The sequence below is a fragment of the Rhamphochromis longiceps genome, linkage group LG1 (assembly GCF_057381845.1).
Source record: "Rhamphochromis longiceps isolate RC_006_pf linkage group LG1, R_longiceps_female_GT1.1, whole genome shotgun sequence".
NCBI lineage: Eukaryota > Metazoa > Chordata > Actinopteri > Cichliformes > Cichlidae > Rhamphochromis > Rhamphochromis longiceps.
The window spans coordinates 42,057,677-42,081,849 of NC_140557.1; the positions used below are offsets into that span (position 1 = coordinate 42,057,677).

The window sequence follows — 24,173 nt, forward strand, 5'->3', positions numbered from 1 at the left end:
GGAGCAGCTACAAAGTTTGCTTTCTTCACGTCAATGAATGAGTCACGCTCGCTTTTTCCCTGTAAAGTTTTTAGTGGTGAGCACAAGAACAGCGTTGCTTTTTTGGATGCTTGAAACATGTTTTCTTTATCTCAACGGGAGCTCACCATCTCAGTAACAGGTTCGCCTCTTTGCTCTGTCAGAACAGAGTGTTAGTGCCGCAGACTCCAGCTCCTCGTCAAACTGTGTGTGCCATGCTGATTGTCACTGGTTCTGCTGTGTTTTTCTTTTTCTTTCAAACTGGGAACTGCGTGGGCTTCATGTTGTCAAACTTTTCATTCATAGGCTGATCCTGAATATGTTTGTACATATGTACGTAATACGTTATCGCAAATGAAGATGAAAGGCTCGCATCTGCATGGTTTAACACATCGGTGTGCTACAGAGCCTTGTCTCAAGAATTTTTTGTAATCGAATTATTCAAATTACTTGTGTCAGTGCAGCCCCTTAAAGAGTAAAAGTGTTTTGTGAATCCATGTGTGAATGGATGAAAGTGCTTTCAGTACTCTGTGTTGTGCATCAACTCTGATTTTCAGCCCTCTGCTACATCTGTACATAAAGTGAACATACTTTTTTTTTACTTTCTTCTAGCTTTGACTGGCAGTGAAAGTGATGGGAGTCTTCTTGTAGAGCAGTATGCCCCTTGTTCTCTCTGTGCCTCCCTGGGCCAAAAGAATCAGGTTGAGTTCCCAGCCAATGAACACAGCAAGGATGGAGATGGTGTAAAATGTGAAGATGACAAAGGAAGAGAAGCAGGGGTCTATTATTTTAACATGGAGGACTGCGTACTGGCTGCAGTGGAGAAGGAACACATCGTGTGTCCTCTGCATCCCGATCAGCCAGTTCCTCTTCAAGAGCTGGTCCCAGAACTCTTCATGACTGACTTCCCTGCACGGTAAACTCTAAAATTTCATAGATTGTTTAGACTGAAACATATGAAATCTTACTCTGCTGGTTAATTGTGAGCTTGACTTTAAAGTTCCTCATCATTTAATTTCAAAGAAAAACATAGGCGTAAGGCAAGATAGCAGGACAGAAATCAAGGTCCGAGGGTAAAAGCCCTTCTTTAAGAAACTCTTAACTTTAATATGTTGTATGGTTAATATGTACACATAATAAATTATCATTTGTTTCTTTTTTTCTGGATGCCTTGTGAGCCAGATGTTTGATAGTAGTTTTGCATTATATAGTGTAGAATTCAAACCATATTTTGCTGGAGACACTAGAGAAAAACAACAAGAAAGTTGATTTTATTATTTTCTAAGTTATAATTAGAATACCACCTAGAAACTCCAGCATTTGAATGGAAATAGCATTTTCTTCGTTTTTGTGATTATAAAGTGCTTGTAGTAAAATGTTCTACATGCTTTATTTTGCATTATAGTGAAATATGACTATACACCATTCAGAAATTGTCACTAGTTGCCTTTTGCTATATGAAGTCGTTTTATTATTACACTAATTGCAAGTGGGTTCTGCAGCAGGAAACGAATCACAACACACCAACACACTACCTCTAAATAGCTTAAGAAAAACAAAATGAACACTTTGGAGTGTCCTTGTCAAAGTCCTGACCTGAGTCTGATTGAGATGCTGTAGTATGACCTTCATGCTTGAAAACCTGTCAGTTTATCGCAAATGCTTGATTGGAGTTGTTTGTTCTAACAGTGGCCCAACAAGTTATTAGGTTTAGGGGGCAATCATTTTTTCACACAGGGCATATAGGTTTTTCTGCATGCAACATTGAAGCAGCTCAGAGCCTAAGAATTTCACTCATGTGCCATTGTTACTTATATATGACAAATAAACGAACAGGGCAACAGCTAGTGGTGCAAGCAGTGGGATTGTCTGGAAAGACGAGGCTTGTCATCACTGGAAACTATCTCAATGCAGAGAGCTATCGAGATGAGATTTTGGAATACGTGGCAATCCTATGGCACCACAGTCTGGAATCAAACTCCATCTTCCACGATGACAGCGTTCAACCAAGCAGAGCAAGTTTTATTAGAGACTACTACCAGAATTTGGGAGTGGAAAGGATGGAATGGCCTGCCTGCAGACATGACCTCAACTCCATTTAAAACTTGTAGGATCAGCCTGGGTGTGCTTGCTGTTCATACAGAGTGACCAACAACACCACACTGGCTGACTTGTGACAAATGCTGGTTGAATAATGGGATACCAGGTTGCTGTGGCCGTGTGGTTTTTCCATGTGCTACTGAGGCGCCTGTTTGAGGCGCCTGCCCTCCCTGGGGCCAGCTCCCCCACTGACCCCAGTAAGCACCCCCACACTCCGCAACCCGCCAGGGAAAGGGGGCCCAGGCCCATCCGGACCGGGGCCCAGTTCAGCAGCGCCGCCCGGCCCCACAGAGCCCGGGACAGCCCACCCGACCCCACCACAGAGAAAACTGCACCCACCCCATCCACTCATCTTCCAGACTACATAAGACAATAGACGCCCAGGCTGAGATCTTCCTCCACCTCTCCTGTATCTCCCCCTCCTGCAGAGTGAGTTCCTGAAGAGAGGAGACCTCCTGCAAGATGTAACAACCTCCCCCACCAGTTGAAGAGCCCCCCAAGTGGCTCGATGCACCGGCGGCACCCTGCGCCAGGACTGGGCCCCCATACGCCCACCCGCCCACAACCCCGGCAACACACCAACCAGGACCCAAGCCCCCAAGGCCCAGCCAGGGCCCCAGCCCAGAGCCGGAGCGCCCCCAGAACCCCACGCCCATTCCGGACCCACCCAGGGGCAGCCAGGCTACCAGGTCAGTAACCCACGTCTGTCAGCACAGACCCTCCCCTAGCCCCGCTGCACGCAGCCGCGAGGAAACAGTCACCTAAGAGCCAACAGAGCCCCTAACAGGCCATGACCGCAACCCCGGGTTGAGCCCTCCAAGGAAGATGCTCCTGGGGAACCCCCCGACGCCCCAAGCCTGTCCCTACCCCCACACCAATCACAACAGCGAAGGTGGGACTAAACTATGTTTGAGCTGATAAATGGTAGGTTGAAATCTCTAGATTATTGCGAAGTGCTTGTTCTACATCTAGCCTTGGCTAGACACCCTCTTAGACATCCTGAGATAAATTGAAGCCTGTTGGCTAAGAAGTAGTGCTGAAAGTTAGGCAGTTCTAATCCTCCTTTATCCTTGGTCCTTTGTAGTGTTTTTAAGCTTATACGTGGGGGTTTATTTTTCCAAAGGAATTTGGACATACATGAATCTAGAGATCTGAACCAATCTTGTGGCGGTTTAGTTGGGATCATTGAGAATAAATAATTTATTTTTGGTAAGACCATCATTTTTATAGCAGCAACCCTTCCCATGAGTGATATGGGTAGACATTTCCATCTAGCCAGATCATCTTCTACCTTCTTTAAAAGTGGGATATGGTTTAATTTAGTTAGATCTGCAAGCTTGGGAGAAACATTAATACCTAAATATTTTATATTTCCCGATTGCAGTGGTGTAGAAGAGGAATTATGGAAGGAACAATTAATCGGTAGGACTGTAGATTTTGACCAGTTAATTGAGTAATCTGATATTCTTGCAAAAGAGTTTATCAATTCAATCACCCCAGAGATATTGGTTTGTGAGTTTTGGAGAAAAAGTAACACATCATCTGCATAAAGGCTGATTTTATGTTCTATATTCTTGCATTTTATGCCCTTAATTACTGAATTCTGTCTAATTGCTGCTGCTAGTGGTTCAATAAAAATTGCAAACAGTGAAGGGGAGAGTGGGCATCCCTGCCTGGTGCCCCTCAAGAGACAGAAGCTGGAGGATGTTTGGTCATTTGTTCTAACACAAGCTGTTGGGGAATTATATAATATTTTTAACCAGTTGATGAAAGAGGATCCAAAACCAAATTTGTGTAAAGTTGCAAATAGAAATTTCCAGTTAACTCTGTCACACGCTTTTTCTGCATCTAAAGAAAATATTGTAGTTTCAAGGTTTTTACTGCATGAGTAGTCTATCAAATGAAGTAATCTACGTGTATTTGTTGATGAGTGCCTACCTTTTATGAAACCTGTCTGGTCAGGATGAATTAAGAGGGGGGTTATTTTCTCTAATCTCTTTGAGAGAGCTTTGCAGATTATTTTAAGGTCTACATTTACATATCCAAAGAAAATAGTTGGTAGAGTGAAAAGAAAGAAAACACAAATAGATCAAAAACAGTGTTAAAGTACAGGGTAAATGATGATGACACAAAGAAATGAATCGAAAGCCATCAGAACACAAAGATAGCAATCTGGTAAAGGACCTCTAATGCAGAGCACATCAATTATACGTATTCATACTTGTGAACTGTCAGTACACTATCGTCTGATTGCTTAAAATATTTAAAGCAATGAAGTGTCACATGTGTATTGAAATGTGCATTTGTAATAATACTGTTGTTAATAACAATAATTCTTCTCTGTAGTACTTTTCATGATGTCTTTCCATTATAACTCTAACATGATGTAACTGCACATATACTAAATGGATATATAGCTGTTATGTTTTTTACCCCCAAAGTGAGCACTGTCCTCAAAAATCCATTATTGTTTTGGTTTCATTTACTTTGTTTCCCAATTCTGTGTAAGGACTAAGGTAGGCTCAATGTGACATGAGACATGAGACTGATTATCCAGGTGAGACAGTGTACAAGCAAATGTCAGGTTTGGGACTTGATGATTAACAATTGTTTGTGTGTGTGTGTGTGTGTGTGTGTGTGTGTGTGTGTGTTAGGCTCTTTTTGGAGAAGTCCCAGCTGGAGTATTCTGAGGAGGAAAATGACGTCCTTGGCCAGGGTGGCAGTGGGACCATTATCTATCGAGCCCGATATAGTAACCAGCCAGTAGCTATCAAACGCTTCCACTTCAAGAAGTGTCAACACCAGGCAATCAGCGAGACAGGTAGAGAAGCATTTCAGAGTTTTGAGTATATAGATTTTAACAAAATAAAAACATCTGAAATCTTACACTGAATATTTGGAAAGCAGATGATGGAAAATATTGCTGGACACCCCATGACATGATCCTGTCACAATACTTCACTCACGATAAAATGTTTTTGCCATTTTTAACACATTGTTTTGCTTCAAAATGGGATTTTCATGCATTCCAACACTATCACTAAAACCTGGTATTAGTGTTGGCATGAGACAGTTTTCTATCAGGCTGATGTCAGTCTGCAGCTGAATGGGCTGGTAAGTTGGCAATTACATGCAATTTTCTTCTGATAATACAGTAATTATCTGTGATCATTTCAGAGACAGAAGTTCACATTTAACTATTAAATTTGCACTCAGCAGCATACTTGCTTTATGGGAATGTAATCAAAATACAAACAGCTGGCACCCAGTTAGTTGAGTAGGGATGGGTATCGTTTAGGTTTTATCCGATACCGGTACCAAACCGGTACTTTTGAAACAGTGCCGGTGCTCAAACGGTGCTCGAACCGGTGCTTAAAGAATGGAGAACACAAAATTGGTCCAAAAACCTCTCATGTTCAGCTGGTTTTTTGTAAAAAGATAACAATGTTAGCCTTTTCTGCAGCTATGGGGCATATATGGTATCACTCTTGGCTGGAAGCAGTGCTTAAACAATGGAAAAAACACAAACTTTGTCCTAAACCTCTCATGTTTAACTGTTTTCCACTTTTTCTTTGGTCATTTTAGCCTTTTTGGCCAGGGTGAAGGGAGCATCTGCCATCAAACAAGAAGACAGCCGCATGTAGCTATGATGATGTTTGCTAGTTCACCTTACATGCATTAATGTAATAACGTGGTTAGCCTACTCAACGTAAATTACACACGAACAACATGAAGCTACTCACGCAGAGAAGAACGGCTGCTGCTGCATCATCATCCTCATCATTTCTGCTACACTGGCAGGGCTAGGGGCCAGGACTCTCCTCTTCGTGTTTTTGGGGGATGTTGCATAACAGGCAACCCACCCGCAGTAGATGTGCTCGGTGTGAGGTCTCGCAGCAAGCTATCAAATACGGCGCATTTCTGGGCTTTTAAAAAAAACGCTATGCGTCGCCAGGTGTTTCATCGGATTCGAGGTGTTGCCTCCTTTGACAGTATCACAGTATCAGCTTAAAGCACTTGTTGCTGCTGAGTTTGCATCTTTTGCTGTGAAGTAGAGCCAGACTTTGACCGCTTCACCTTGGGCATTTTTAATCTGTAGCTCTGCTCTAAAAGAACGTACGTACCTGGCCCCGCCTACTATCCTCGGAAACGTAAAATGATTGGCTAGAATCTAAAGTGTATCACAGGTCAGGAAAAAAAAGCACCGAAATGTGCGCTGCTTTTCGGTCTGGTTACTACCGTTTATGTCAGAACCGTACCGGTACCCATCCTTATAGTTGAGTCACCTTGAGTTATGCTAATTCAAAAAAACTCATAGAGATTGATCATGTTTGCCACCTGTCTGCCTTCTGAGGGCAGGGATAGCTCAGTAGGTAGAGTGGTTGCCCCATGATCGGAAGGTCGGGGGTTCGATTCCCCTTAACAGCTACCCTGAGGTACCCCTGAGCAAGGTACCGTCCCTACACACTGCTCCCCGGGCGCCCAATGGCTGCCCACTGCTTCACTGAGTGAATGGGTTAAATGCAGAGAGCAATTTCCCCACGGGGCTCAATAAAGTACAATAATGTACACACTTTCTTCTTCTTCTTTCTTCTTCTGTACAGAGCAGCTGTTTCATTTACCATTTAAATATGATCAACCTATCTCTAGTAACTGGCTATATACAACAGGCCCTTGAAGCTGGCGTAGTTTAGTGTACATGTATAAATGTGTATGTATACGTGGATGGTATATCTTAAGCTTCTCGTACTCCATCTTTCTGATGTTGCTACCACTTGGTATAACTGTATCTGTCACTGTGGTAGATCCCAGTGTTGCTCTTGTGCTTAGAGCTCTTTCCTGTGTTGCCATGATTAGTGCCTCTGTTCTGTCTTTCAGTCTCGCTTTGTCGCTGAGGGGCTTCAGGCCTATGTAGAATAACACTGGGGATATGCCATGTTTTTGGAAAATCTTGCTCTAGTGTACAGTGTTGTTTGCCACGTCCCCACTGAGTTCTTGATGAAGGCTCTCACGATTCTGTTGATCTTGTACAGTTCTTAGCATTCCAGGATCCATGTGTGAGGCACTGAGTTATAGGCTTTCTTTCATTCACTCATGGCTGTCCCATTGAAAATGACTGCTCTATCTACCAGTAGCTGGCATTTCCCCCTCTGGTCTTTATGCCAATTTTCTTCTGGGCCCTGTTCATGTTTTAAACCATGCTTGTTCATCTTAACCCTTATGATGTCTAACAGGAGTTTTCATGTTGTGCTGAGGCAGGTTATTTTCCAGTAATTAGATGGTACCAGTCCCTTTTGGGGATCCTTGGGGAAGAAGAAACTGTCCAGCCTTCAGTTGGGTGTTCTAGATGTGTCTCATCCATTAGCAGCTGGTTCATTTGTACTGCCAGACGCTCATGGAGTACAGTTAACTTCTTTAGCCAGTAGGTGTGACTCATGTCAGGCTGTGGTGCTGTCCTGCCATTCATGCTTGAGACTCTTTCCTGGATGTCTGCTACTCTGATGGGTACTGAATCCTGTTCAGGTCTCCCATATGCTTTTCCAGCATTGCTTTTTTCCCTCCAGCCTTGGTGGGGTTGTTCACACCTTGTTCCCCTGCCACTACGAGCAGGAACTAGTGAAGAAAACTCTGATTTGTTCTCCTGGCTTCTGTTTCTTCAAATGGCTGTAAGTATTTGCTTGGCAGTTTCCAATGCCTCAGGATTAGGCAGCTTGCTGTATATCTTAGGCATCAGTTTCCTCATCAGGCATTTCTGCAGCTCCAATAGTTGGTTTCCCTCTGTGCCTAATCTCTTTCTCCATGGAGGGTACTGCTCTTGGTGGAGCCAAGCATTTCAGTGATCACTACCATGATCTACCATGGTGTAGATCAGCTGGTTGGTTTCAGTGATGGTAGGGATTCACATCTCGTAGTAGGACATCACGTGTCTGGGTAATCGGCCACGGAGGGACCAGGTTTCCTTGCTAGCCACGATCAGCTGCTCTCACCCTCAATGCTTTCAGCTGGATATTGGCTTTCTCTATTTTACCGTACTATTTAGTCATTTGACAAAATGTAAATTGCCAGTAAATGTAAATCAATTAACTTTGATGGTCCCTTGTCTTTCTGTCTTCATTGTCTTAGACACCATGGTGAAACACCTCCAGTCTGCAAATGCCTATCGGAGTTTTGCTGAGTTTCGCCAGGAATCCAGTACATTGCACTCTCTCCAGCATCCCTGCATTGTCTCGCTAGTGGGCATCAGCATTCATCCACTCTGCTTCGCCCTACAGTTAGCCCCCTTGGGTAGCCTCAACACAGTGTTGGAGGAAAAGCACAAAGGCAAAAGTACGCAGTGATCTGCACCTTCTGATTTGCCATTTGAAGTTGATTTTAAAACTTGCTCGATATTACTGAGATCTGAAAATATATCTTGTCTTTCTAGGCTTCAAGTACATGCCGCTTGGACACATGCTAACCTTCAAAGTAGCCTATCAGATTGCAGCAGGACTGGGATACCTTCACAGAAAGAGCATCATCTTCTGTGACCTCAAATCTGATAACATTCTGGTGTGGTCTCTGGAGGTCTGCAAAATGTTGTGTTTTTTAAGCATTCTAATTTACATGGTGTATCAAAAAGATTCATCCAAGTAATTTTTTTCTTTTTATCATTTTTTAAAAATCAGAATTAAGATAAGCTCTATAAATTCTATAAAGGCTCCTCTTGTTTCTGTGTTTCTCATTTCTTTTAGTGTTATTTCAGCTATTACATTATATGTGTTGTGTAACAATGTCTAAGCTGACAGGCAGGAGAAAAAGAAAAAAGGAAGGATGGCGAAAACACAATAAAAGGGTATCGTAGAAATGGAAAAGTACGACATATCACCAACTGCTGCACCTGTAAGAACAAAGCCTAAAACATTCCACACCTGCAACACTAAAACATGAAAATGCGCCGACACACAAATCAACAACTTCTTGTGGTGCGTGTGCGTCTGTGTATGCGTCATGAAATTTACTTAATAATGAGGGTGGGAAGCCGCAGATCCACGAGATTGAATTAGCCAATCAGCCAGTTTCAACAAGCTGTAATTCTGCAAGTATTCACAGGTAACGATCGTAACACGGACTGTTAGAAAGAGGGATTAGTGAGCTTCACGTGGTTGTGGGTCAGTTTTATAACAACAGCTGGTGTAGGACAGCGTATGTCATGAGCCCGTCAACATTGTGTGTATTGTAAAGCTTTATATTCAGCCATGTATTTAAAAATTTTAACTGCAAGCTTCTATGTCCATTTCTTTAGAAATATGTAGCATTTTGAAATCAGACAATTCTTTTTGATACACCTGTTTTTGAAAGTGAAAGTTCTGAGCTAATTTATTTGCTCTCCCTTTATTAAAAATACTGTAAATAGAAAGCAAAACAGTAATTTCATGTTAAAAAACCAAAACAAAAAGAGAGAGCCTGTTTCTGTCATTTCATTTGGCTTTTTAATTCACTGATAACTTCTTCCAGGTGCAGGACACGGTCAATGTTAAACTGTCTGACTATGGGATCTCTCGACAATCCTTCCATGAGGGGGCTTTGGGAGTTGAAGGCACACCGGGCTACCAGGCTCCTGAGATCCGACCAGGCATCGTGTATGATGAGAAGGTATCTGCTTTTTTTTTTTAACCCACATTAGAAAAGTTTGTAACATTTTTTGGACTTTTGTGTGGTTTTGTTTTATGTTTTGTTTTTTTAAACCATTTTTTTTAAATGATGAGAATAAACATATCATCTCTATATAAACGGATATGTTGATATCCTGAATTTCCACATATACGTGTATGACCTGTACACAGCACCTATACATAGCACTGAGCAATCATGTTTGAGCAGGCTTTGCAAGTAGAAAAAAACCAAGTGGAGAGTTAACAAGGAAAACATTAGTTGAAATGCTTCAAATCCAAGTGGTAATCGTCTGACAACAATGTGAGAGGCGAGATTTCAACTTTTCCGAAAATAACCTAGCATTTTCAAATTTCAAATCAAAAAGACCTTGATTTTTAAAAAGTCAAACTGGAGACGACCAAACTAAACTCCAGATTAGTTATACAGTCTGTATAACTTAATAAAACTTTTGAATTATTTTTATAAGCATAAATTAACTAAACAGTGCAATTTCTAAATAAATTGTGGAAGGTTTGTTGCTATTGGTGGACTCTGTAACTTGGCCATGGTGCATTTAAAACGTTGGAGGTAACCTGTTAAAGTGAGATGGCTCAAAAACACATGAGCAACTATATTAATAGGCCACAAGTGTACTGTACCTGTGATACCAGCTACACTGTACCTAATAGAATTGCTTAAACTTGTGACCTCCAACATACAGGGGTGAGATAAGAGCATGCTCTCTATTCATATGAAATGGCACTTCATCACCCGAAAATGCCAAATATTTCAGGAATGGTAAGAAATGCTTAATTACTGCTGAATTGAAAACATTTGAGCTGGTTGTTATGAGGTAGGAACGGTCTATCTACGACAAACGTGGTGAGACTAACTAGCTACCGAAGAAGAGGAAAAATGTTAGAAGTTATTAACAGACAGGAGGTAAAATGTGTATTGAATGCATCACTACTTTTCCAAGTAAATATAATTCTAAAGGTGTTATTGACATGAAACTGTAACCAGATCAGTAACAACATTTAGACAAGTCAGTGACTGGGAGATATACTCTGGTCAGATCAAAATAAAATTGAACTCTTTGGATACCGTGATACACACCATGTTTGTAGGTCACAAGCTCTAATGTTTCACGTGTCTGAGCGAACACACAAACTGAGCGTCCCTTGGACCACTGTGAGCGACAGCAGACGTGTGCACTGTGGTCACGCCAGCATCCAAGCTACATGTTTATTAAAGTAATCAAATGACAGCATTTACATTTATGTTAGACGACTTTTAATGAACTGCTTTAGCTCACTTACAATGAAAATGTTAAAAAGTCTTGTTCGTGCCCTGTGTGGTATGTTAACACTATTGGAAGGAAAAATAACTTGAACTCCAATTTTGAAAACAAAACTTTATTTATTTATTTTAACTCTCTGTTAGCAAAATAAAGTATATAATGACCAATATTGGGCAAATAATTATATAATTACTGCTTCAAAAAAATTAACATAAAGTTCTAAATAAATTCTAACTGCATTTAGGACGTTTTTTACTGACTTTGTCTCTTCCACGATGTTATTTCTCTCGCCAACAACGTAGGTTACAATTACATTAGCATGACCAATTAGGCGATGACGTCATTTAGCGACTTTTAGGACAGCCAATAGCGATTTTCCTTACTGAGGAGCTGGTAACACTGGGAGGAGAGTGCTTTCGAGTGTTTTTACCGTTTCTTCCCGCAGTAAATATAAACAACGACAGTATTCAGGAAAAAAACAAACACTGCAGATATTTTTTATCATAACTCGTGTTGATCGGCTGCGTAAAACCAAATTTAAAAACTGTTATATCTTATAGTTTTTAAATTGTGGTATAGTCCACACTTTTTCCATCAATTGTTAGCTGCGTATATACGAATGTGAATCGCATCATTGGCTGGACTGTGGGATAAGGTGGCATTGTTCTGATCCCATACGGGAGCAGCCAGTCACTGACTGACTCACACTGTAAAACAGAATTGTTAAAGTTTTAATTTTAATGTCAATTCAGGTTGTAAGTGCCCTCCAGCAGTGAATCCTGGTTAAAGGTAGGGCTGCTCGATTATGGCAAAAATGATAATCACGATTATTTTCACTGAAATTGAGATCACGATTATTTGACGATATTTATTTAACCCTTTAAGACCTACTATAGAACCAAGTCCACCAGAGCTTATATTATTTTTTTTACATGCTGTAGTGCCATTTGTGGGAGCATTTCAAGTTGCTATACATCAATACAACTGTTATAGCCCATATTTTAATAATATGTATGCATTAAGTGCATAGTAATTACATAAATTGCAAAAAAGTGCAATAAACTACAAAAAAAATTGAAAATCGCTTTTGTTTTGTTTACATATATTTCTACTTGGAGAAATTTAAGAGGTTTATCCCTCAAAACTTTAAATACAATAAAGTTGCAAAAAATAGTTTCCCACCACAGGAAATTTATTTTGAGTGTCTTCATAGTTTTATTTTGGAGATACAGCAATTTTTATATACTGCAGGAAAAACAAAAAACAATCCTATGATGCAAATTTGCAAAGAAAACAGCAGGTGCATCATTTCACTGTGGGAAGTGTTACGAACAGCTGATCGGATCGGCAAAGCGTGTTTCTGGAATATTATGTTTTTGTTCCTGCAAGCGCTTTTTATGCAATTTTTGCAAAGCTATATGTGGAACGAAACCGTGACCGAGGACAAGCTGATGGCATCAGATGTAAGTACAACTCCTCCGGTTTCATATGCAAAACAAATTATTGCGCTAGCTTACACGGTTCAGGTTCTACAGGGATTTAACAATAGTTACGCAACACGGAGCGTGCTGCTCTGACCGGCTTTAAAGGGTTAACAATGACTTTAAAAAAATAATATAACATAGTGTGCAACACCACTGAAGTTTTTTTTTTTTTTTTTAAACTCTCTTTTCAACCAACGGCAGTCACTCTCCAAATAACTTCTGCTTAGCTTTCCGAGCTTCCCTCGGGTCCTCTTAATCAGCGGTCTCCACCCTTTTTTGCGCCACGGACCGGTTTATGCCCGACAATATTTTCACGGACCGGCCTTTAAGGTGTCGCGGATAAATGAGGGAGGGGCTAATAATCGGCTCAGTCATTTTTAATGATCGTTGAAAGCCCAGATCGTAATCGTGATTAAAATTCGATTAATTGAGCAGCCCTAGTTAAAGGTCAGGAACAGAAGCTCAGCATGTGCTAATATTGAACATCACATCCTGGAACCAACAGGAGTATTTAGACACACATGCTGGTACTGCAATGTAGTGCAAATGGATGATGGCCAGACCCCTAAGGATCATGTTTATGAGATGAGAACTGCCATTGAGAAAATATCCATAAATGTGGATCCCAGCTATGGCACAGTAAGAGGACCTGGGAAAATGTAGTCTAATAACAAAGAGGTTGGAAACAAACATCAAGCGCTGTGCTGGGACCATAACCACCAATCAGACTGCAGCTTGTTAAGGGAAAAAGACAGATACTCAGTTTTTACAAAGATATAAAAAATAATACGTCAAATGGTGAAATTAGGGAGAACAAGAAAGTCTGAATAACTTTCTAATAAAATCAAAAAATAAAATGAAAAGCTTTACCAGGCCTCATTTACTGATCCCTGAACTCTTCAGAAACCAGGCGAAAATATGTGTAACCCTCCGTCTTTGCTCCGCACTCTTCCAAAGAGTACTAATTCAGTCAAATATCTTTTCTGTGCTCTGCGGCATTAAATTCAGTATTTGATTATGTTTATTTACCTCTGGCACAGAGGCTATGCTTTTAGTAGCGTTTCAGTGTCACTGTGTCTGTAAACATGATGGCTCACGTCAACAATCCATCCAAATTTGGCTTATCAAGGTCTTTAACTTAGAAACTATAATTCTTAAAAGTGTGGTGTTTATTATCAACATATAAAAAGTACTTTATTTAGAATTAAAATATTGTGATATATTTAACCTTTGACCTCTCGTTCAAGGTCAGTAGATTAATTTGAAGGTCGAAGTGTTGCCTTATTGAGCTATTTTATAGGGGTGCAACGATACACAAAATTCACGGTTCGGTTCGGTTCGATACTTTGGTGTCACGGTTCGATATTTTTTCGATACAAAAAAATGTTCATGCCTTTTTAATTTGTCATTTATTAAAATTATAAATATATATTTTAACTCAAAAGTACAGTTTTTAAATTTAACCCTAACCCTTGTGCGTGTTTTTTATTTTGACAGCGAATGCGCACCTGCGGACCACTTATGTGCAGCCCTGGTTATTTAGCTCATCATATTGCAGCCACAGAAATTCTTTTGTCCATGAAACCATAAAGCTGCACTTTCTTTTTGCCTTATAGTCTGATTTGTCATAACTTCTCCGTTTTGTGGTAAGCTTTTCTTTGGCTGTCACTTCTTCACCCTGACCTGTCTTATTTGGCTCAGCAGAACTAAAATATATATCCTGCTGCTTTTACACACTCACTCACATAAGCTCAGCGATTCTCTGCACGATCAACCTCTCACATGTGTAAGCTGCGGGAGATTTCACTTGTCATGTTTGCATAGTAAGCTAACGATTAATAAGACGATGTCAGAGGAATTGGTGCACAAATTATCATCACTCACAGATCAGTGCTGTCGCTCTCTATACACAGTTCGCACGATTGCAAAGTGAAAGCAAAAAAACAAGCGCAAATTCAAACGCGACTTCAATATGTCACATATTGACAGTGGCTCACCGATGCCAATGACATAATTACCCAGCTACATTTCTGAAAGAATGCAAAAGCATTGACATATATTTTTCCTACAATAGCCCGACGGGCAGGGAAGAGATAGATTTTGGTAGCCCGACTGAAAAAATCACTAGCTCCGGGACGTCGGGCTAGCGATATTGCGAGCCCTGTATCTGATTGAGGAATCACTCATCTTTGGAAAAGAGAGTTTATTACAGAGAAATGGCTCTTTCCAAAATAAAAGCTATACTATCCGCTTCTTCTGGGCTATATTCTCAGCAGCATAAGGAGAATCCTGTGCTAACAGCTGTCTAAATGACTCGGCTAAAGTTAGTAGCATGCTTGTTGTTTTTGTCTTTGCACTAGGATGATGTCGGCGTAAATGTGCAGTCATATTCGTTGTGTTCCCACTAGTGCTTTCAGGTTAATCTCGTTGAAATGACCTTAACGCCACAACACGGCAAATCTCCGTTAACGAGCTACCGCCGATCGCCCCGTGCATGGGGCTAGACGGCCAACATGTTAACGAGCTAACTGCGCTAACACACTAGCTCCCACCCATGTAATTGAGCATTGCGTGGCACATCCAACATACTGTTTTACTTTAGTCCATGACTCGCTTACCTTCAGGGTCATACGTCACATGAAAACCAAAATAATTCCAAACGCCAGATCTGAATGCCCTGCGCTCTTCCTTCTGACGATGCTGTCTGTGTTGAGCGCTCAGTGAATCTGCGTTCGACTACTCCGCCTAGGCTGCACTGTCGAGCCTAGGCGGAGTAGTCGAACGCAGATTCACTGAGCGCTCAACACAGACAGCATCGTCAGAAGGAAAGTTGATAAAATAAATCAAAAATTTTGTATTGTTCGATACATATGCGTACCGAACCGAAAGCACTGTATCGAACGGTTCAATATCGATACGAATATCGTTGCACCCCTACTATTTTATATTGTTAAAACAAAAATCTAAAATTTTAAAAACTTATTAATGCTTATCCAATTAATTTCACTTTCAAATTCAAATTTTATTTGTCACACACACACAACCATACACAGTATGACATGGGGGTGAAATGCTTGTAGCTGTACAATGCCCGACCATTAAATGACAGAAAAAAAGTTTTACAATATTTACAATTTACAGGTTACTACAAAATTTACAGATTTAAATTTACAGTAAAAAAATGTGCAAATAGCAGAAAGAGATCATAAATTATAGGAAGTGTGCATGAAGAAAAACCAGAGTGCGTGTGGTGATGTGATGTGTGGGAGAGTCCAGTCCTACACCTGGTTCAGGGCCCGAATAGCCTGGGGGAAGAAGCTCCTCCTCATTCTCTCTGTTTTGGCCTTAAGGGAGCGGAAACGTCCATTGTTGGGATGGGAGAGGTCCATCATAATCTTCCTAGCTTTGGACTTGCACCGCTTGGTGTAGATGGACAGCAGGTCAGGGAGCTCTGATTGAATGATGCGTTCTGCCGAGCGCACCACTCTTTGCAGATCTCGTCTGTCCTGCTTGGTGCTGTTCCCAAACCAGGTGCAGATGTTTGACGTCAGGACGCTCTCGATGGTGCAGGAGTAGAAGTTCTTGAGCACCTTCAGTGGCAGATGGAAGTCTCTAAGTCTTCTGAGGAAGAAGAGAGAAATTCTAGGATTTATCCTAGAATTAATTCTGTCATACCGCCTTTATTTAAAAGCACTTTAAGATGAAAAAAAAATAAAAGTAGAGAATTAGAAGAAATAGAAATAAAATAAAAAAAAACAATGAATTAAATTATGTCAATTTCTTCTTCCAAGAATAAATACTTGGAACAATTCAGCAAGCAGAACAACAGGCCATGACTCCAGGTCTTCATCAGACCAACGCCTGCTGGTCTGCTTGCTGAATTGCTCTAAGAATAAAATTCTTACATGATTTTAACCCAAATAGAGCATATGCAAATTCATAAATGGGCTGTGGTCATGAGTTCTTATCCAAGAAATGAACATTCAGAGACTGACTGGGTAGCTTTCATCTAAATGGTTGGTTTTACTTTCATAACTTCTTTTCACTCCAAATGAAATTTAAAGTTTTCTTTATTAAAGTTTTATTTACAAATTCATCAGGAGGTCTTAATAACCTCCTCAGATGCAACTCTGACACTTGACCCTTATCAACTGACCTTAATGCTCCTTTTTTGGGAACAACTCTTAAAGGTGGACATGTTCTCCTATGGCATGGTGATGTATGAGCTCCTGTCTGGGCGGAGGCCAGCGCTGGGACACCACCAGCTTGAGATAGCAAAGAAGCTCTCGAAAGGTATTCGGCCAGTGCTGGGTAGTCCACAAGAGGTTCAGTTCTGCTGCCTGCACAACCTGATGACTGAATGCTGGGACACTAAACCTGAGAAGGTGAGCTGTTTTTGGCTGACACAATGAGCAAATTTTTGTTGTGTGATGTAAGGAAAGTGTACTACACTTTATTACTTGTGTCAAAGTAGGTTGAGCTAGAGACTTATAACTTCACATTTGGAAGAAATTCTAAGAATTAGTCTAAAGAGGGGTTAGATTCCAACAATTGGTTCTCCTTTTACTGCTAAATTCTGAAATAAAATCACGTCGTGTCTCTCGGGAACATGTAGAAAACAAGATGTTTTTCCTATACTGCCCAGTTCTCAATGTTAACCTACTGCGGTTTAATCTTAAGATAAGAACAACTGCTCCAACTCACCTGGTCCATTTTCACTTTCCCATATTTTCAAAAGTGCAGGAAAGTTAAAAAACCGAAAAGGACTGAACAAGCATGGTCTAAGATTTCTAGATCATGGTCATAGTGGCAAGTGTAACAATAATGCTAAAATATTTCCTAACTGAAAATTAAATATTTCCATGGATATATGGATAGCATAGAATGCAAATGATAAAACAATCAGTCCCAATAAATGTTTTGACTATAATGTCAAAATATGCATTATAGAGCGACTCCATTATGTGAGTGTGAATAGTTTTCTCTGTGTATGAGTTAGCCCTGCAACAGACTGTCCAGGGTGTGCCCTGCCTCTTGGCCTAAGACAGCTGGGATAGGCTCCAGCTGCTCCCCATGACCCGGAAAAGGATAAGTGGAGATGGATGGATGAATAATGAGCACCACAAATGCATATATATCTTCAACATTTATTTTTTCAATCACAACTGCCGATGTATGTGTAGTCACAGCCATATTTTAAGGATAAAAAAACATAAAACATAACGTTTTTTGCAAATTTTAATGAAAGTCATTGTTCTGTGAATGACTTTGAGCTGAACTGCCTGTCTCTGCATTTGTGCTGCAGAGGCCAGTGGCAATGCATTGTGTGAGGCAGATGAAGGAGCCTAGCTTCGCCTGCCTCAGGTATGTATTGCCCTGTGACGTCAACTCTCAGCTCTTCCTGTCCCAGCTCCAAGGATATAGTGCTGTGTTCTGGAATGACGATAAGGAGGACAGGTTTGTGTGACCATTTCTCTTTGTACTGTGATTTATTTGCCTCTTATACACAATAATGAGCCCCACAATACACCTACCTCCATGTTTTAGTTGTCTTCTGTAGTTCAGGTCTTTTAGTGTTGTTGAGCTGGTTTTGCATTCCTGTTTATTTAGGATTGACTTGATTATTTACTTGATTTGACCCCTGCAAAGGTTTTTTCTGTCTCTGTGATGGGGTTTATTTGGTTTTCTCCTCAATGACAGTCTTTTTCACTTACATCAGCATTTCTTTGGACATCATTTTGCAAGTGAACTACCAACTGGAAGTTCAATTCTGCAGTCTGTCATGAAATAACAGCTGAAAAAGCCTCATCAAACCATGAAATGGATTATTAGCCTATTGTCCAGTTACTTTAGAGCCTCTACAAATGAAGTTAAATGTTTTACTTAAAAATAAAGCTGAAAATCTGCGCGCCAATTACACATTTCTGGTTTGATTTAAAATTTACTGTTGTTGTGTACAAAGAACCCTTTTATTGTCCAAAAATGTACGGCGCTAACTACATTTAACACAACATGTTTAACACAGCTGACTGAAAAAGCTCCCAGATGCATGACATAATGGCGACAATGGCTCTAGCTGTTTGTGGCAGCAGGACTGCAGGTTGATGTGTGTTTAAAAGCTGCTTCCTTGCTTTTAAACAAATACTGTTAATTGCTGCTGACTCCTTCACACTTTTCCCTCTTTTAACTCCTTTTCTGTGTCAAGACCATGTTACCTCCCCAACTCTTCCAGTGCCATTTAACTCGCATATTCTTTTCTTACTTTTGTTTGGCCACTCACACTAACTGGTTAACCAGCTCCTGAGGAAAGAGTGTACCTGGTTGCAAGCTGCCAATAAACTGCAGATCCCCTAATGCTTCAGCATACCAAGACAATTTCATCTTCATGGAACAGTTTGAGGATGGCCCCTTCCTGTTCCAACGTGATCGCAAAGTAGTACATCAAAGTAAGGTTCATATAGACATGGATGATCGAATTTGGTGTGGAACAACTTGACTGGCCTGCACAGAGTCCTGATCGCAACCCGACAGAACACCTTTGGAATGAATCAGCAGAGTCTGCAAGCCAAGCCTTCTTATCCAGCATCAGTGTCACAAATGGATGAATGGTCAAACATTCCCATAAACACACTCCTAAACCTTTTGGAAAGCCTTGCCAGAAGAGCTGACGCTGTTATCGCCGCACATGGTTGGGGGACATCATATTAAACCTCATACATTAGGAATGGTTCATGTGCATGTGAATGCAGACGAGCAAATACTTCTGGCAGCAAAGTGTATGTGCAAGTGGTCAGAAGAAACGTCCCAGGGAACAGTGCAAACACACCAGCAGCACTGGTTGCACCTTATATAGGCAACTTTTTGTTTAAGATATATTAATGCTAAAATTGTGAAATTGCTTATTGGTGAGAAATTAAAAATATATACAATATAATATAGAGTATTTAAACTGTAATAAACTAAAATTCTATTTATAAAACATTAATAAACAATAGTAAAAAACATTTTTGTAATGCTTCATGCCAGTTTCTCAAGTTATCCATCACACATGTACTAAACGTGATAAATATTATATATTTAGCTTTAATTAACTAACCCTGTGACATCGTCTTCCAAAAAGTGCCTCTACTCATCACTGTATAAAAACATTACTATACACAATATTGCTTATTTTGTTTTAACTTCCAACTCAGTGGTTCTAAATGTTTTCAGCAAAGAACTGTGTATTGTGCAGGAACTACAGTGTGGTGAATGTTAACAAGGGTCAGGTGGAGGTGAAGAGGATGGCCTGTCCAGGTAGCAGGATTAGCTGTCACATGAAGATGGGGAACACTCTGTGGATGGCAACTGAGGTACACATCCTGAAATTCAACGTGATACAGCTGCTTTTTAAATGCAGACATTTGGTGACTCATTTATTTACTGATAACTTTTTCATCTATGAACAGCAGTCAAACAGTCATGCAATGTTATTTTTCACTGGGAAGCTTACTTTTACATCTGGGTAGCTTCAGAATTTACCTGCTTTTGTCATTTTTTTTAATGTGAAAAGAGGATTTCATGAAAACCCTTTTAGGGACACGAGGACACGAGGACACTGAGACTGCTACAGTCTTTTATTGAGTGTCAAACCAGTGTTGGAGGGAAAGTATTAGTTTCCCAGGGTAGGAGAACAATATCAAATCCTACATTGGCTGCCCTCCACTGTTGCCACAGCTCGGGGACAACGTAGTTGTCTCTAAATCCAAAAATAAAAAAACTCATTCTTTAGTTTCATGTTTCTGTGACAGGAACAGGAGGTGTTCATCTACAGTCTGAAGGACATGTGTCCACTCAGTCAACCCCAGAAGCAGTTCTCCTGTCCCGCCATCATCACTTGTTTGTTTCCTGTTTCAGCGAGAGAGCAGGTCAGGTCATATATCAGCATATGTTTAAGCAAACACGTTTTACTCAAACCTGTGTTATTGTGTCACTCAGTACTGTGGGTTTACATACGGGCTTCAGTCTGAAACGTCTTAAAATGAATGTTGCTGATATGTCAGCAGCTTGTATCTAGAGCATTTGTGTCACATGCACTTGACAGCAAAGGAAACAAGTGTTCCACATATTTGGCTTTACATGGTGTCAACACATTGGTGCATTTTGACAGAGCATCAGTAGAAGACAAAATGAGACTTGAAGCCTAAGCAACCGTGAGCTTGTAATACAAGAGCGTCACGTACTGACCTATTGTTACATCCGTTTGAGAAGGATGGCTTAATAACGGTAGAAATGTTTTTTTTAACAATATTTTTATTGTTTTTGCAACAGCATACAAAGATTGGTTTTCAGAGTAATATGCAAAATGCTTTTTATATGTGGTGCTGCATTTTTTTGTTTGTCTGGAATTTATTTACCATTCAGTTGTTGCTCCGTCATTAAAAAATAGTTCATTGAGTCAATGAGTTTTATTTGTGTAGTGCCACATGACAACAACTGCAACCTCAAGGTCCTTTATATTGTCGGGTAAAGATCCTAAAATAGCAGAGAAAAAACCACAACAATCAGATGAGCCACTGTAAACAAGGACTTGGTGACACTGGGAAGGAAAAGCCCCTTTTTAACAGGAAGAAACCTCTGGCAGAACCTGACTCAGGGAGAGGCAGTCTGATGAGACTATGGGGTAAATGTCATGGGGATGAGGGGAAAGAGAAGAGAACAGAGGTAAACAAGACAAAAGACACATGTGACAGAGAGCCAGTGTTTCTAGGAACGCCCCAACAGTCTATGGCTATTGCAACATAACTAACAGACAGGGCTGGATCAGGTGACCCTGAACAAACTACATGCTTTATAGTAGATAGGGTGTCTGTCTCCCACAGAAGGAGGGGCTGTAGGATGAAGGCTCTGTCTACCATCCAACTTTTAGAAACTCTAGGAACCATAAGTGAGCGATCCGTTTGAGAGTGAAGAGGTCTATCAGAGCAATGTGGTACTATTAGATCTTTAAGATATGATGGGACCTGATTACTCAAGACACTGTATGTAAGCAGAAAGATATTAAATTCAGTTCTGGATTTAACACGTGGCCAGTAAAGAGTGAAAAGCCAGTGAATAAGGAAGATACACAATAATCCCTATCAGTGCTATTGCTGCAGCAACTCAAGGCTTTTTAAGGAACATGACAACAGTAAATCACAGTAGTCCAGCCTCGAAGTAGTAAATGGATGAACTTACTGTGCAGTAAAATCTTGTGGTCAGCGGTATTGAATGCTGCACTTACATTCTAACAGTCAAGCACAGAAATTAGTCTACTGGGAGAGGCCATGAAAAGGTCATCAATAACATTTGCTAGTGCTGTACTGCGATGACCTCAGAGAGGTAACAGAAATAAACAGTTTCTCTGCATAAGTTCAGTTAGATGTTTTAAAAAGACTTTTGGCAAAGTTGGGTATTGATCAATACAGAACATTTCCTGCACGACCACCTCCAGTCTGCATACTTTTATACAGTTTTCATATTTTAACTAGCCAACACATTTTTTCTAATTAATGATCCCAATTTACACACAAATTACAGATCCTGGTTAATTTTGATGGTGAGAAAGACCAGGGGAAATTTCAGGCTTTAATAATCTTTGAGATATTCAAAATAAAGGACAAAGTGGGATAATGTAACATTTTTACAAAATATATATCTTGAAAACATTTTGATATCATGTACATCACTTGCTGTATATGTTCAAATTTTCTATCATAAATTTGTTTATGCAAATCTGAGACAATCCAGCAGATTGAATATCCCTAAAAGTAAATAACCAGCATCTTAAAAGCTTGTGTTGTGTAGCTCTTTAAAGATAGATATTGAGATTGAAGGACTAGTTAATGATAGGACTTCTTTAAGCATTAGAGTAGGAATGGGGTCTAGTAGAGACATTTATGGTGTAGAGGAAGTAAATACTGAACTCAGACAGACTGATAGGAGAGAGAGTCTAAATACATCTCAGCAATTCTCTTTCAAACCTCACTTGGTATCTCCCTAAGGGATGCGCCCTCTGTGGTGGTAGTGTAAAGCTGCACTACCACCACCTCTGTTCCAGACAGACAAATCACTGCAAGGACACATTTTCAGTTTCTTCATCGTGAAGATCATTCGTGAACACTAATGATGCCGTAATGTAATCCATTTTTCTGGTTTCAGGAATAACTGTTGCACTTAATATTCATAATAATTATAATAATATATAGAAGAGTTGACTGAGTAACCACATTAATTTGACTGAGGTCTATGTGGGCACCCTGCTTTCAGCCTACCATGCTGAGCGGTTTGAGGACATGAGCCAACTGCTGGATACGGAAACTCCCAGTCTTACGGTTTGGGAGGAGATAATGTTGTTACAGAGGTTATTCTTCAGGTCTCTAGGGGGCAGTGCAGGGCTGTGACCATCCAGTTTCAGTGCTTATGGGTGTAATTTAGACTGGCACTCACCCTGAAGGTTTTCACCAAGTATATCGAAGCAATGGAAACCTCTTGCGAGTGGCGAGGCTCAGAATGTTTGCACGTTTTGCATATTTAAACAAACCACTATGCGCTGCAACAGGAACAAAGACCAGACCATAATTATTCTATCACCCTTTTCACACATGCAAATGTCCAATCCAGTCAGATCACACCAAAACGGTCATTAGTCTGTGAGAATAGCACATGGAATAGTCTGGCATATTCCCAATGTTCGAGTAGATGTGAGCTGTAGATGTAGGTGTGCTTCCTAATGCACAGTCAACAACAAACAAAAACAAAACATTGTATTTTCAGTTGTGAAAACGCATCTGAAACCATAGTTCAGTTTCAAAAAGGGCTGATTATTGGTAGACCTTTTGAATCAAGAAATCACCTGAATAGAACCTCTCTGACAAAGTCAAGTAGTTGAAAGGGTTACAAAGCTTTTTCTAAGACTTTGGAACTCCAATAAACCGTAGCCCCATAATCCAGATCCATCATTCAAAGAAGAACAATATTTCTTCACTCTCTGTGTTTATCCACTACTTTGCATTTAATCATCAGTCAGCATCGATCTCTGCCTCTCTTTGGGAATGTGTCTCTTGTTCTGTTTCCCTTCCCTCACCCTTATCCACTCATGACAGAAGGTTGCTCCTTCCGGAGTATGGTTCTGCCAGAGGTGTTTTTTCCCTGTTAGAAGGGAGTTTCTTCCTTGCTGTTGTCACCAAGGGTTGCCTCATAGGTCATCAATTGTTGGGGTTTCGTGTCTATTATTGTATAGTCTTTACCATCTTATATGAAGTACCTCGAGGTGACAGTTGTTGTGATTTGGTTCTATATAAAAAAATAATTGAATAGTCTGTGGACTGATGGGACAAAAGAAACCTTGTGGAAGGATTTCGTCCCATTACTATTTTATAAATGATGAAGCTCCACTGCTTCAGGACCTGGACGGCTTGCTGTCATTGATGGACACGTGGATTCTGCTCTCTACCATAAAATCCTCAAGTGTAACGTCAAGCCATGTGCTTGTGCTCTGAAGGTAAAGCACTTTTGGGTTATGCACCAGGACAAAGATATGAAACAAGCAAGTCCCAAACATAACATAAGCAAAGCCCCCTGTAATTGCTCAAAAAAAGGCGCCACTAGTCAGTTACTGG

General features: G+C 40.4%; 1 protein-coding gene across 3 annotated transcripts in view; it reads left to right on the forward strand.

The window, feature by feature from the left end:
• lrrk1 (leucine-rich repeat kinase 1) overlaps nucleotides 1-24,173 on the forward strand; it is an 87,826-nt gene that overhangs the window by 53,725 nt on the left and 9,928 nt on the right. For all 3 annotated transcript variants that reach the window (XM_085409647.1, XM_085409656.1, XM_085409665.1), the window contains 9 exons: nucleotides 631-934; nucleotides 4,773-4,939; nucleotides 8,242-8,445; nucleotides 8,543-8,682; nucleotides 9,613-9,750; nucleotides 16,725-16,919; nucleotides 17,840-17,991; nucleotides 19,769-19,886; nucleotides 20,325-20,441. In XM_085409647.1, the coding sequence (XP_085265773.1) occupies nucleotides 631-934; nucleotides 4,773-4,939; nucleotides 8,242-8,445; nucleotides 8,543-8,682; nucleotides 9,613-9,750; nucleotides 16,725-16,919; nucleotides 17,840-17,991; nucleotides 19,769-19,886; nucleotides 20,325-20,441 (1,535 nt within the window). The remainder of the gene's footprint in view (nucleotides 1-630; nucleotides 935-4,772; nucleotides 4,940-8,241; nucleotides 8,446-8,542; nucleotides 8,683-9,612; nucleotides 9,751-16,724; nucleotides 16,920-17,839; nucleotides 17,992-19,768; nucleotides 19,887-20,324; nucleotides 20,442-24,173) is intronic.